The sequence below is a fragment of the Ambystoma mexicanum genome, chromosome 7q (assembly GCF_040938575.1).
Source record: "Ambystoma mexicanum isolate Mex_15411 chromosome 7q, UKY_AmexF1_1, whole genome shotgun sequence".
NCBI lineage: Eukaryota > Metazoa > Chordata > Amphibia > Caudata > Ambystomatidae > Ambystoma > Ambystoma mexicanum.
This window is the reverse complement of record NC_090941.1, coordinates 601,294,393-601,307,945: the sequence shown is the minus strand read 5'-3', so window position 1 is coordinate 601,307,945 and position 13,553 is coordinate 601,294,393. Positions and strand designations below refer to the sequence as shown.

The 13,553-nt window shown below is 46.5% G+C and overlaps 1 protein-coding gene across 2 annotated transcripts in view; it reads left to right on the top strand.

Moving 5' to 3' along the window:
• The window catches only part of SMAD9 (SMAD family member 9), a 444,811-nt gene that overhangs the window by 283,204 nt on the left and 148,054 nt on the right, over positions 1 to 13,553 (top strand). For both annotated transcript variants that reach the window (XM_069640626.1, XM_069640627.1), the window contains exons 4-5: positions 1,283 to 1,393; positions 4,053 to 4,274. In XM_069640626.1, the coding sequence (XP_069496727.1) occupies positions 1,283 to 1,393; positions 4,053 to 4,274 (333 nt within the window). The remainder of the gene's footprint in view (positions 1 to 1,282; positions 1,394 to 4,052; positions 4,275 to 13,553) is intronic.

The following is a 13,553-nucleotide window of genomic DNA, read 5'->3' as shown; positions in this document are numbered from 1 at the left end:
TGTGGCCACTTCAGTCTCTTGTATAGGGAAAGTAGTCACAGGTACATTGCCTATGATTGAGGTTAAGGCTTCACAGCTACTCCCCCTGCAGGCACGGACACTCAAGTACTGCAAGCGTTTCTGGAGACAGTGGAGAAAGGGGGGAAAAAGTGGATAACTTCAATGTGGGCCACTAAATATTCACAGTGCTTTATGTATAGGGGAGTCCCCCGTATCTGCTCGCTACAGCTGTAAAATTCCTCCCTGCCTGCCAAACGTACATTGTTGTCAAGCGATAGCTGCAGCGTATTGAGTATTCGCATATGGCACTTCTGCCGGGTCAGTCGCTCTCACGTCCCATAAGCGTGTTTGGATGTAGTGGGGGGAGGGAGAGAAAGCGTACTAAACCAGAGCGTGCCACCAAATGCCCCCAGTGTCTTATCCCTGTAATGAAGAGTCCTCCGTGTCCGTCGTATCAGTTCTGGGATCCTTCACTCCTCGCCAGGATTACTTCAATATTGGACGGTTGCTGCGGCTTCCGCGGGCGGATCGGGGGGCAACCCCAGTATCGCTCCATCTCTCCCACCCCCAGCAGCAGGTGGTTCGCCTGGTGCGCTGGTATCCGCCAGTCAGTCTTCACAGCGCGTCTCCAGTCGAGACAATGTCTTTATCCCTCAGCCAGTTGTGTAGTTTTGTGCTGGTCTCCTAATATGGGAGGCCAGGCGTGGCAAAGAGAATGTGTATCTGGGAGACTGCTGAATGTAGCTTGATACAACTTTCACAAGTTGTGCAGGGAGTATTCTTGGATCTGCCGCTGATAGTTTTCCCTGTCCCGGTGCACTTTAGACAGGCTCTATTGTGACTTTGTTAGGCGCCTTGTACAGGAGTTCAGAGAGTAGCAGCCATTTTGCGTCTGCTCAACAGCGCCCCCCCTAAATATACACAATTTTAATATCACAAATGTATGTGTAGGGTTTTAATATAAAATGTACCTTCATTCTGCTCATGTATTATATACCTCCTAAAGTGTACATTTTCGTAAGAAAAGTGTACATTTTCGTATTGAAAATTAATTACCTCAAATGATACCACAGAAAGGGACAAAGCTCAAAGTTTACCATTCTTAAATCAGTCAGCTTCTCTTCACCTTGAGACCTAGTTAAGGGTGCAAAAGTATATGTAGTGGCCGAATTTCGCAATGGTTATAACAACAAATGTATTTGTTGTCTTTACCTCTTAAGCTAGCATATGTGATTTTGATGACATACTATCTGATGTATAACATTCTGTCTTCTTATCTTAGCTGAAACACCGCCTCCACCTTACAATGCATCCGAAAATCCAGGAAACCAAAATAGTCGCTCCATGGGTTCCAGAGATGACTGCCAGCTTGTGCTTTCTGTTCCAAACAGAGGTAACTTTTTACGCACCGTTTTGCGTTTTCTGTGGATGTTTTAGCTTATGTTTTACTTGGTTTCATGTGTTATGGAACTGGCCCTCGTTATCGAAGAATAAGCAACCGCCTAAGTGAATGCCATTCTTCCTGTCAGTTGGAAATTAAGACGCAGAGTGGGATTACAATAGTTAATACAACTCCACCCCAAGTGGGTTGCTAAATGGGTGGGGGAGGTTGAACAGAGCCTGCGGTGCAAGTGGACAGACTGGACTGGACTGGTATGAGGAATGGCTGAAAGCTAATTTGGCCCCTGCTGGCGGGAGCTCCCACCTGGTTTATGTAAACAGAGGTAACGTACTGCTCAGTGGTTACCCCACCTATCACTACTCTTGTCTGTTATCACCCTTTATTTAACAAATGCCTAGCTATCATTTGATTTGACCTCTGGCTAGTTTACATAATGTTTCCCATGTGGTTACTTTCCATAAACTACAAGATATAAGTTCTGGATATTATATTTAACAGGTGTGATATTATTTTGTGTCCGACCTTTACATTCACATTCTTTTTATTGCACAGAACAGAATCTTGTGTTTTGCATATGCTAGACCAACGACAGGAGAGCCTGCTGCATGGGAGCTATAATCGTGCATTGTATTATTAGATATTTCTAGATGTTCTGTGGACTTTTTTAGATTTTAAATTTGTGCAGTTCTTTTTATATAAAGAAGTAATGCAATAACCCCTTACGGAACCGGCACTAAAACAAATGTAGGTAAATTATATGGACACTTTCACCTTCCATTGTATGCACAATTGAAAGTGGGTCCAGGGATAATACTGATGTTACCAACACAAAGCTCGCAAATAACTATAAAATCACATTTTACAGGACATACAAGTAAAGTGAAAATTCCTTCAATGGCATGCATGAGCTTTTTAACACCTTGTTTTATGCACTGTTACTTCTTTGTAATTATATATGCACTTTGGCATACATCAATTTCTCTGTGATGAAGTTCATAACAATGAAAACTCTAAACATTTGTTTTACAGTTAGAAGTATTGTTCTAATAGGGCTGTGAACATTTTTTTTAAAAAGTGAAATTAATGGGGTCGACGGACTGAGGTGGATACCGGTCTTGATGATAACAGGATAGGTCCCATTGTTAACTATGAGCTCATTGTTGAGGATGGAACTTTGAATTGAAATTGCTCGGGTGTCTTTCTGAGGTAAGTGAGGCAAGAGATTAACTCCTTCGGAATGATGGCATTTCTTTTTACTTTGTTTTTTGTTGTAGCTTGTTCCTTTGTATTGGCTTGCAACCACAGTCCTTCCACTCTATCAGCTGCTAGCGCTGAAGCTCCCCAGTGCTTAGGTAGCAAGAGGTCCTTGAGAACCTGTGACTCAACTGTGCCCACCTAGTCAAGGGAAGACATCTCTGGTGCTGAGGTTTCCTTTGGCCGGTAGAAGTGCAGTGACTAAGTACTAGCAGAGCACCCTCACAATTGCTTTTATGGTAATTGTCTTCTTCTGTGCTTTGGGACTCGTCTCAGTACATTAGAAGGATTCACACCCTTAAGCCGAAACATGGTTCTAGAGGCAAGCAGTAGCCATGAACATGTATGGCAAAATTTGTATCCCACCCACTCTTTCGCAGGAATAATGTTTGACCATTTGACTCTGTAATTAATGTACACAGGAGCTTCAAAGATTGCACAGGCAGAAAAGGAAAAGCCATAAGGTCTTCACTGATGTGCATAGCCCAGCTACACTTGACTATATACAGAAGTGAGATGAAGGAGATCTTCTTTGGACTACCAATGGTCCAGGCCTGCACTTGGAGAAATGGGCTGAATTCTGAAGAATTATTTTTAGTTTGAATTATGCTTTAAAGACATGGAATGAAAGTGGAAGCCATTGGTTAACTGTGCTGACAAATAGTGTCAATTAAGATAACGTATCATGCTAACATTGCATAAGGGGTCATTACAAGTATGCCGGTATCCCACCGGAAAACTGACCATACCGTTACCCGCGCCTGGTATCCTGGAATTTTCTGGGATATTACAGGTGCCGGCAAGGGCAGTAAATCCCCATTCCATGGAGTCTAATAGGACTCCATGGAGGGGACTGCCTGAATTACCGGCACCTGTAAGACTGGTTCCAGCAATTCCACCATTTGTCTCCCGGTGGGGGCCCGTTTTACCTCCAGCTCCTTGCTGGAGGTAAATCCGTGCCCCCACAGGCAAACATATAATGACCCCCATAGTCTCCGGAATTGCAACAAAAATGTTATGTTTTTGTTGTGTCTGGGAAGCAAATAAATATTGGATGGAAACAAAGGGAATGGAACAAAAAGACACTGGTTTGATTAAAAGTTGCGGGTAAGAGAAGGATGACCATGGGAATACATTGTCAGTTGGTAATTTTACAGTTCCTATTTATTCTTGCATGAAATAAAGCACTGCCAGTAACGGACAGATTGTTTCTCATATCAGGAGGGCGGGCAGGTATGGTGGAAAACTAGTCAAGCAAAGCTCAAGAAGTGCAGTGCTGATACTTTCAATCGGACACACGACATGCATGTTTAAAAAACACTTGTTTTGTTGGCCAAAAAGCAACTCTGTTACCACGAATGTATGCTACTCTGATTTCTTTTCTCACTTTCTGCAGAATTCCGGCCTGTGTGCTACGAAGAACCCCTTCATTGGTGTTCAGTTGCTTACTATGAACTTAACAATCGAGTTGGAGAGACATTCCAAGCTTCATCGCGCAGCGTCCTTATAGATGGATTCACAGACCCTTCTCACAACAAGAGCAGATTTTGTCTTGGACTCCTGTCGAACGTAAACAGAAACTCAACGATAGAAAATACAAGGCGGCACATCGGAAAGGGTAAGAAGTGGTGTAATCTCCGGAGTAATCTGTTTTAATGCTATTTATTCAGTATAATAAAACCTAGCAGGCCTGCTCTGCGCTCTACAAAAGGCCAATCCATCTTCCAGTTATTAGCCTACTGAAAGTAATGAGAATAATGTACGAAATAGCATGTTGCAAAAGTGTGACCAGAGGTGTATATGGAGGGCTTGTGCATCCAACCCTCTACTTAGGAAAGGCCTGATAACCTCCTACTGACCTGCTTTACAGTATTAACCTCACCCTAGCCATCGCCCATTCATCGTCTTAAAATGACTGTCCTTTTCCTCTTGTATATATTGCATAGACGGAAAGACGGGGATATTTTCTGGTGATGCCACCTCATTTTCAGCTTTAGGATGCAAAGGTTTCTGAGAGCAAGAAGAATTCCTAAGTCATAGGAAGACTACGGGACCTTGGAGGGAACCCTGGCTGGGCCAGGTTCCACAATGCCACAAGCTCCAGATCTCACCTGGGGTAGGTAATGTGGGTCCCTGGGGCAAGCAGCAGGCGAGGACTTGCTTGGGGAGCAGCTTGGACACATTCAGAAATCTTCTGGAACATCATGGGGGCATATAGCAGGAATCCATGCTTGGAATGAACTAGTCTTGATGAGGGGCATTCTGCAAAATCAAAAATGTAAGAAAAATGCATAATTTCAAGTAGTAGTGGACAGCAAACAAACAATTGTATATATTCTACAGCTCACACAGAGCAACACGGGCAAATTTAGCAAACAAGATTTAGGAGGGTCCCAGGGTGCTGGAAGATTGTGTAACTTGAAGGTAACACATCCTTCCACATTATATCGTTTGTGTACATTGGCAGCATGTCTGACTAGTAAAGGCTGTCTGCTTCTAGGATGCCTACCTTTAGCTCACTCAGTTTCCCCAGTTTCCTTAATTACATTATTGTTTTTGAATAATGTCTGCTTATTGTGTTTTGCATAGATGTGTGACATGGCTGTAAGTTGCCACTTGTACAAATATTCTCTCCTCTTCAACAGTGAAGTCAGCAAGTTAACATGAGGCCAGACTTCAAACCTCTGTATTCTGTAAACTCTGTATATTATGGAACTGTAAAATTCAGTATTTTATGTAACTTTACATGTATGTAACCGTCACACAAGACCAACCGCCTAGCTACCACTGGGTTGAGCGCGCTATATAGGTAAATAAAAAACAACAAACTTCAACCTTGACACTGAAAGACAATTGTTTTGAAGTCCCTGCTAGACCACTTGTGGTGGTCTACAACCACCTACATAAATATATATAAATAAATAAATATGCAAAACAAAAGAAGCTTAAAGCTCCAAATAATTAGAACAATTGTCAAAAGTAGATCTATGATTTATTGTTCATAAAGAAAATGAATATAATTGTTCATCATCAAAATGATCTGTTCCTTTTTCCATGTGTGAAAATCGGTGCCGGCTCGTGAACTTGCAGATGGAGCGGTCGTAAATATTCTAACCTAATTGGAGTAGGCAGGCAAACCTAAGGAGTGAGCCCGCCATTGGATAGTTCACACCCATGAGCATTCTGAAATATCCTGGATTTGGAGGAGCGGTCGGATTATATACCAGAGGATTCATGGATATTATCTATAGAAGTGTGTCAAAAGAAATGACGACACATCAAGAAATCAGCAAATGAACACTGATATTTATGCATCAAAAGAAATATGAATAATTGGACACTGAACAACATGTTAATAATTTGCTGCAATTTTAAAAATCCGTACTAGTACAAAGTGCCAGTATAAATAGTTTCCATAGGCCATCAGAGCAAATTTCAATAATGGAAGAGCAAAAGAAATATGCATTAAATTGTTTTATGGTTTAGACCAAACCTTTCACAGACTACAATCAATTCCAAATACAAATTCAACAAATTCCAAAATACAATATGATATACAGTAATTAAATACAGTGCAAACCATGATCTCGCAGTAGAACAACATTTACCTTTCTGAAGATTGATGTGCAAATAGCAATAAAGTGCTGGAGGCCTATACAGTAACACCATAATAATTCTTAATGTCACCCAAAATCATAAAAATATTGATAGAAATATATACAATAAAAATCCAGTGACTGCCAGAGTTAAAGATACATTATTTCCTTGTAAACGCATAGCCCAAATGTATACAGGGCTTTCATGTTTAAAATGTTTTATAAATCCAGCAAAGTAAATCTCATGCATTGAAGCAGGAGTCAAACAATCTACCACAAGATGACTCAAGGATTCAATCTCAATCGGATGGTTACAAAATTCACAATAATAGAGCAAAAAATCTATCACCTGGCGCAAAAAGATGTGTCAATATTTCTACATCAAAAGAAGAAAGTCTGGTATCAGTGTAAAGATGCACATATCAGAAATAGCATGCCTAAACATATTAGCCAAGAGCTTGAGGTAATACCGGCAAACACCCCCCCTGCCCCCCCCACCCCCCCAATGGAGTCCTGTAGGACTCAATGCAATGGTCAATGGGAATTTACCGTTATTCTCGACACTTGTATTCTGCCGGGAATGGTATTACTGTTTTGGTGGTATGCCACCGGATTTACCAGCGGGATACCACCAACCTCATAATGAAGCCCAATGACGACTCTTCCTCCCTATCTGATGCTAAAGACAGGGCACCTATTTCTACCCTATGGATGAAAGCCTTCAATCAATTTATTTAGGATACTTAAGGAGCCTCTTTGGGGCATCCCAGGTCAACTAAATAGATCACTCACCTTTTCAATCTACAGCTCTGTAAGGTCCTGATCATTTGTCCTGCAAAGCCATAGGTCTTGTGAGGCCTTCTGGTCATGCTAATGTTTTTCCAATGCTTGACCAGACTGTAGCTTGTCATTAGTTGCAGCCATCAGGAGAGCGATTCCTTCCCTCACACCCAAGACATAGTCCACAACATTTAGGGTGGGAGATGTAGAGAGGGTTTCCCACTTCTCTTTCACCGGGGAAAAATGGGCCCATGACAGGGTGTCTGAAAAGAAGTTCAAAGGGGCTAACGCCAACCCCTTCTTCAGGCACCTCTCAGTAGGCAGATACAAGGCATGGTAAAAAAAAGGCCCTTCTTCTTTCTATGGTGATCTCAAATGGCTCTAATCATTCATTTTAATGTTCTGTTTAATCTCTCCACCAGCCCCTTTGTTTGTGGATAATATGCAAAGGAAAGCATGTAGGAACCCCACATTCCTTCCACATTGTCTGCATGTAGGCGGACATAAAGTGTGTACCTCTGTCTGATACAACTTCTTAAGCAAAGACAAATCTGACTCTGGATATTTCTCTATAATTTCTTAGGATGGGGAAGCCATCAGGGAGAGCTAGGGATAGCAGAGGACCGGAGGCTTGGTGTAGCCACGTCTCAGTTATAGCAAGTATATGAAGATTTTGGTACCTTATCAAGTCATGGATGTCTGGGGCGTGGGCCGGGAGTGATCTAGTGTTAATAAGGGCACATTTAATTAGGGCCGGTGGGGTCCTGGGGTACTTGTGGGTGGGATCAAGAGGCATGGTGTGGAAGTAGGTAGTTTGGCAGCTCGGATAGGTGTATGTTTATCTCTGTCAATGAGGGAGGCTCTGTGACTGGACTTGGGCTTAGAGCTGTCTGTGTTGGTGTTCATAGGGGAGGGCTTCTCTTGTATGGATTATTTGGTGAGTATACTGCTGTGCTTTGCCTGGGGGTGCTTGGCTGTCTGCGAATTTCTGAGCTCGTGGGTCACGAGGACAGGCAGGTGAATGTAGAGACCTGGTCTGAATCTGAAACCGAGGTGGGTGTTTCTGATGCTTGTGGGTCTGGGAAGGCAGTGGGGTTCGGGCCTAGCACACCTCATGGCAAGTCTGCCATTTCTTACTGTGATGGCGGGAGGGGAGGAGTTCAGAGGCTTAGGGTGCTTGGTCGGCACGGAAGATACAGTCGGAATAGTGGGGCGAATGCTTGATTCCGCTGGGAGTAGTTGCCTAGGAGGTTTTCGCATACATCTGACCGGGTTAATTTGGCGTTTATACAGTGACACGGATAATCGTTCAGAGGCAAATTGGGGTGCATGCAGTATGGTTAGAGAGTCGATTGGGGGGGGGGGGGTCAACTGTGTCCGCGAGTGGGACCCAGTTCCCAGGGCCGGGTAGCTGCACTTTTAAGATGTTAGCTGACTTCAGATGCTTGATGCCGTTGGAGTCGGGCAATGGGCTGGGTGGTTGTGCGACACCCGGCGTCTGGCTTGGCCGTGCCGGGGGAGGAAGGGGGTAGGATGGGGGAGCATAGAGATCGAGTGGGAATATAGCTTCACAAGTTTTTGCCACTGCTTTGAATTAAGCGGCCTACTGAATATCGCAATTGGCCTGAATCTGGCTGCCCTTTGAATCTTTCCACCGTCTTTAATCTAGCTGCATCTGAGTGTAGCCAGAGGTTTAATTCCAGCTGCACTTGGAATACTACCCCTATCTGGAATCTAACTGCCCCCTGAATACTGCCTCTGCCTTAACCTAGCTGCATTTGTATGTAGCCACTGTTTGGAAGCAAGCTGTGCTTTGAATCTTGCTACCATTTTTAGTCTAACTGCCTTTGAGTGTGCTGATAGTGCTGCAGGCCCATAATCGTGAATCTAGCCACCAGAGCAGAGGCAGCAGACTATCCATCATGCCAAGCAGCTCCAAAGTTAGAGGGGCACTATGGTGCACCAGGAATCTGCCCAACCCATCTCTCTGTCCCAACCCCCTCCCTCCCTCCTCCGCACCCTCCACATATCTAGCCCTCAGTGAATACTCCCCTCCAAATCCCCAAACCCCCCAGACAGCTGTAAGTGATTTCAATCTGGCACACACCCAAGTCTCGACCAGCATGTAGTGCGCAATTGAAGCCCTTATTTATTTATGTCTATAAGTTCAATATTCTGAACGATATATCACTCAAATCACACCCTTCTCCTTAGACCCCCCCCCCACCAGTCACACTGAACCAGGAACCAAGCTAGTTTGCGAAGGTAAATATTTATTTATGTATTTAGAATTTAATCACAATATATTTTAATAGGTAAACAACAATCGCCAATGGGGTGACAGAACACTGAATAATATCTTTAATGCTCTATGAATCAAGTAATGAGCACAAAGACAAATGCAGCACAGAAAATAATACTTTTGAATTGGTTTAGAACAGAGAGCACTATGATTAGAGGTTCCCCCTGCAACACCCCTGCACCCCCCAATAGGCAATTAAATAGATGTGAGGAGAGAGCAGTTATTCAGGAAGAGCACCAATCAAACAGAATATCACTCTCACCTTCCCCCTTCAAACACAAGAGAAAAACGGAATTGACTTTTCAGCTATCAGAATGGCTTTGAAATTGTCTTGGGAATTGACTGGGCAAAAACACCAAATGTGGTCAAAAATGCTCAAATTCTGATAAATTCCTATGCAAGCCACTTTGAACAGTTGCACACAATCACAAACAATGATTTAGTCAAAAGAAAGCATTTGAAATCTCAAAGTCCAAGTAGGAAACAATTTAAAGCTATTTCACACGTGTAAAACCTTTCAGAATTTAAATTAGCGGCCAACTTTTCCTTGCGCGATTATCGCTATAACTGAATTGCTATGGATGTTGGGTACAAGTAGGAGTTGAAATTTTGTTTCTATCATAAAAACTGAGGGAGTTATAGACGTTTTAGTAAGAGTCGTTTTTGAAAATAGGCGCGAGAATGGAAAACAGAAATGTACTTTGAAAATGACAAATGGGCTTTATTTACACTATATTATGACTATGAAACAGAGGATGCCACACATGAATCTCTAGTTACGTGGCCGGCGTAACCCTTTACTTGGTAGATACTCAATTTCTTTCTGGGATTCACTTTAGTTACTCAAAATCACTAATGACTTGTGATTTTATAACACAAATGAGAGAAAATCAGCGCAAGAAAGGTTCTGACAATACTATGATTCTGAATTTACAGATAGGATGGGTTGAGATTGGGACAAGACAATGCAAATATACTATGGGTCACTGTTCTGCCTATTTCTCCAGCATGGGGTCTGGCATGGATTCACATATTCGTGAATATTCCCCATCGTCAGGCCGGGAATCCTCAGTACAGAAAAAAATCAGTATCAGTTTTGTTTCTGATCTGTCTTTACTAGTAGTAACCAATCACTGATCTCTGGGTCATACTGCCCACAGCCAATGACTGCCCTCTCCCTAAGCCCCGCCTCCGGCAGCCATCCTCAGATTTTTACCGCAAGTTCAAGTGTTGGGAGTCCTCGTGCTATAGCTCTCGAGCTTTTGCTGCGTTTTCGCACTTTTTCAAAGAGAATTTCTAATTTTTCGGTTAAATTGAGCCTCAAGCTCCACCGTCTTTACATCCGATCAACGGGGACCCGTTTCAGAAGTTTCTAAGCCCCTCAAGGGTGAAGATTGCGTCGAACGACGCTTTTGGAGGATTCCAGAAGTTTCTGAGGCCTACCCCGGACATGGCCCAGGAGAAAGGAAGCTGTTCAGGGCCTGCCCTGGATGCTAGCTGCAGAACGTGTTCAAGGAAGACGAGCATTCCTTATGCCTCTACTGTCTTCACGAGGACAAAACGCACGTGGAGGAGGACTGTGCGTTTTGCGGGAACATGTCGGCATGTCGGAGCGGACCATGAGGGGCCGCCATCTTCGTCTCGCCAACTGGCTGGAGGGAAAGAGCCCGTCAGGTGAGAAGAAAAAGAAGAAATTTGAGCGGTCTTCTAAGTCCTGTGAGGGCGCCCTGGCAACGGGGGCCCAACAGAAGGCTAAGCACCACGAGTCCGCGGGCACCGGGAGCGCCGAACGGTCGGGCTCCTCGGTTGTCAGGCAGGGCGCATCCTCCCCAGCGCCATCGACCACGAGCCAACGCTCTGGCTCGAGTAAGAGGAAATCCGAGAACCCAGCCAAGCTTCTGGAGAGACCCCGGTCGATCTCGAAGATTTCGGCTGATGGGGAGCGAGGCGGGGAGCCCTCCCCCAAGGTGAAGGCCACAAGCACGCAGTCGGTGACTAAGGCCTTGATTCACCCAGAAAAGGCCTCTATCGAGGAGGTTGCGGCAACCCTGGCGCAGCCTGCGGAGGTTGCACCTGTGGTAGCAGCCTCGGGGCCTAGAGTCTCCCTGCCACCTCGGAGGGAGGCATCTTTCAAGCCCATCGAAAGAACCCCCACGAAGCCCCCGGCGGAGAAAGAGGGGGGGCAGTGGCCATCGTGGATTCAGACACAACCTCCGAGGAGGAACTTGTCGAAGTCCCTGAGAGCCACGACGCAGGCATGGAGGAGGACCAGCCCATCGAGAGGCATTCCGACGAGGGGGACGACGGAAGCGACGGCAGTGCCGACGGGACCCTAGACCAACCGTCGTGCCCGTCGCAGCCAGTGCCGCAGGACAACTCGGCGGCCATTTTGATGGCAATTTAATCCTTATGCTCTGAAATACGGACTAGATTGCCTTTACCCCCGAATGAAGAGCCGGAGCCAGGCCCAACAGAGGAGCCAGGGGCAGGCCCGTCGGGAAGTTCACCACCCAAGAGGAGAAGAACACATCCTCCTACACCCTTCCAGCCCTCGAGGCCTGCTCAACCCTCTTCCCCGTCCACAGTCCGCGGGGATGACACGGACATGGCCACGACAGGCATGGGCGAAGGCGGGGTGGGCCTCCCCCCCCACCCAAGCTTCCGCACCTGATGAGATTGGATCCTTCCATGCGATGATCTCCAGGGCATCCAAGCTTTTACAGCTCTGCCCTGAAGAAAAGGAGGGGTTCCTCTATCAACGTCGAGAGACCAAGAGGAAGACGGTCCTCGCGGTACCTCTACTGGATGACATCTAGGACGGGGGGGGCTCTCCCTCCTCAAGAACCTGTCCATGACGCCGGCAAAAAGGGACCGATACAAAAATAAGTGCCGGGTCCCCGACGCGGCCCCTCTATGCCTTAGAGCACAGCCGACCCTGGATTCAGTCGTCTCGGCGGAGGCCAGGAAGAAGGCCGGGGGGCATCGGCATCGACGTCGACTTCACAGCCAGACAGCAAGGGAAAGAAGCTCGACGCGATGGGACGACGAGTCATCACGTCGGCGGCGACGACGATTAAGGCGGCGAACGCCCTGGCTATCGTTGCCCGTTACGACAGGGAACGTTGGTATAAAATCGCTCCCTTGTTGGACTTCCTGCCGGACGACAAGAGGGCAGAAGCCCTGGAAATCTTGCAAGAAGGCGAGGTGGCGTCTGACCTCGCCATAACGGTGGCGACGGACATCACTGACACCGGTTTCCGCCAGTTGGGCAACAGTGTTTGCCTCAGACGGCGCGGATGGATTAAGGCAACGGATTTCCGCCAGGACGTACAAGCCAAGTGTTGGACATGCCCTTCGACGGGAACAACCTATTTGGGAAGACAGTCGATGAGTCCCTGCAAGCCATCAAAACGGACACGGGGACAGCCCGGGCCCTGGGAGTTCTCCAGCAACGACGGCCGTCCTTTTGGAACACCGGAGGCAAGCAAGGGGCCTCCAAAGATTCTGGCAGCGACTCCTCTACCTACCGTCAAGCGGCCCGTTCCTCGTCGCAGGAGGCCTATAGAGGACGGGGCAAGTCTGGAGGTTCCCGCCGTCGTCGCCAGGGAGGTCAAGGCGGCCTCGAAACAGGACTGAACCGACCGTGGCGTCGGGCCCCCACCGAAGCACCCTGTGGGAGGCCGGCTGGCGAAGTTAGTCAGCATGTGGGAGTCCATCTCCACCGACCGTTGGGTGCTGGAAACCCTGACCCAGGGGCACGCCCTCAAGTTTCTAAAGAAGTGCCCTTGCGTGCCACCCGTGGCCAGGAAGGAAAACCACGTACCCCAACTGTTGCTGGAGGTAAGGGTGATGCTCAAGAAAGGTGCTATCGAGCTCGTCCCAAAGAGACTTCGGGGCTCTGGGGTCTACTCAATATACTTTCTCGTAAAGAAGAAGAAAGGAGGTTGGCGTCCCATCCTGGACCTGCGGCGACTGAACAAGTACATCAAGGCTCAGAAGTTCCGGATGGTCACCCTCCAGCACGTGCTGGGACGGCTGGAGGAAGACGATTTCCTGTTGTCGTTGGACTTGGAGGATGCCTACTTCCACATCCCCATTCTAAAAAGACACCGGAAGTTCCTCAGGTTCGTGGTCCAAGGACGTCACTACCAGTTCAAGGCCCTCCCGTTCGGATAAAAGTCGGCACCCAGGGTATTCACCAAGTGCCTAGTGTCATGAT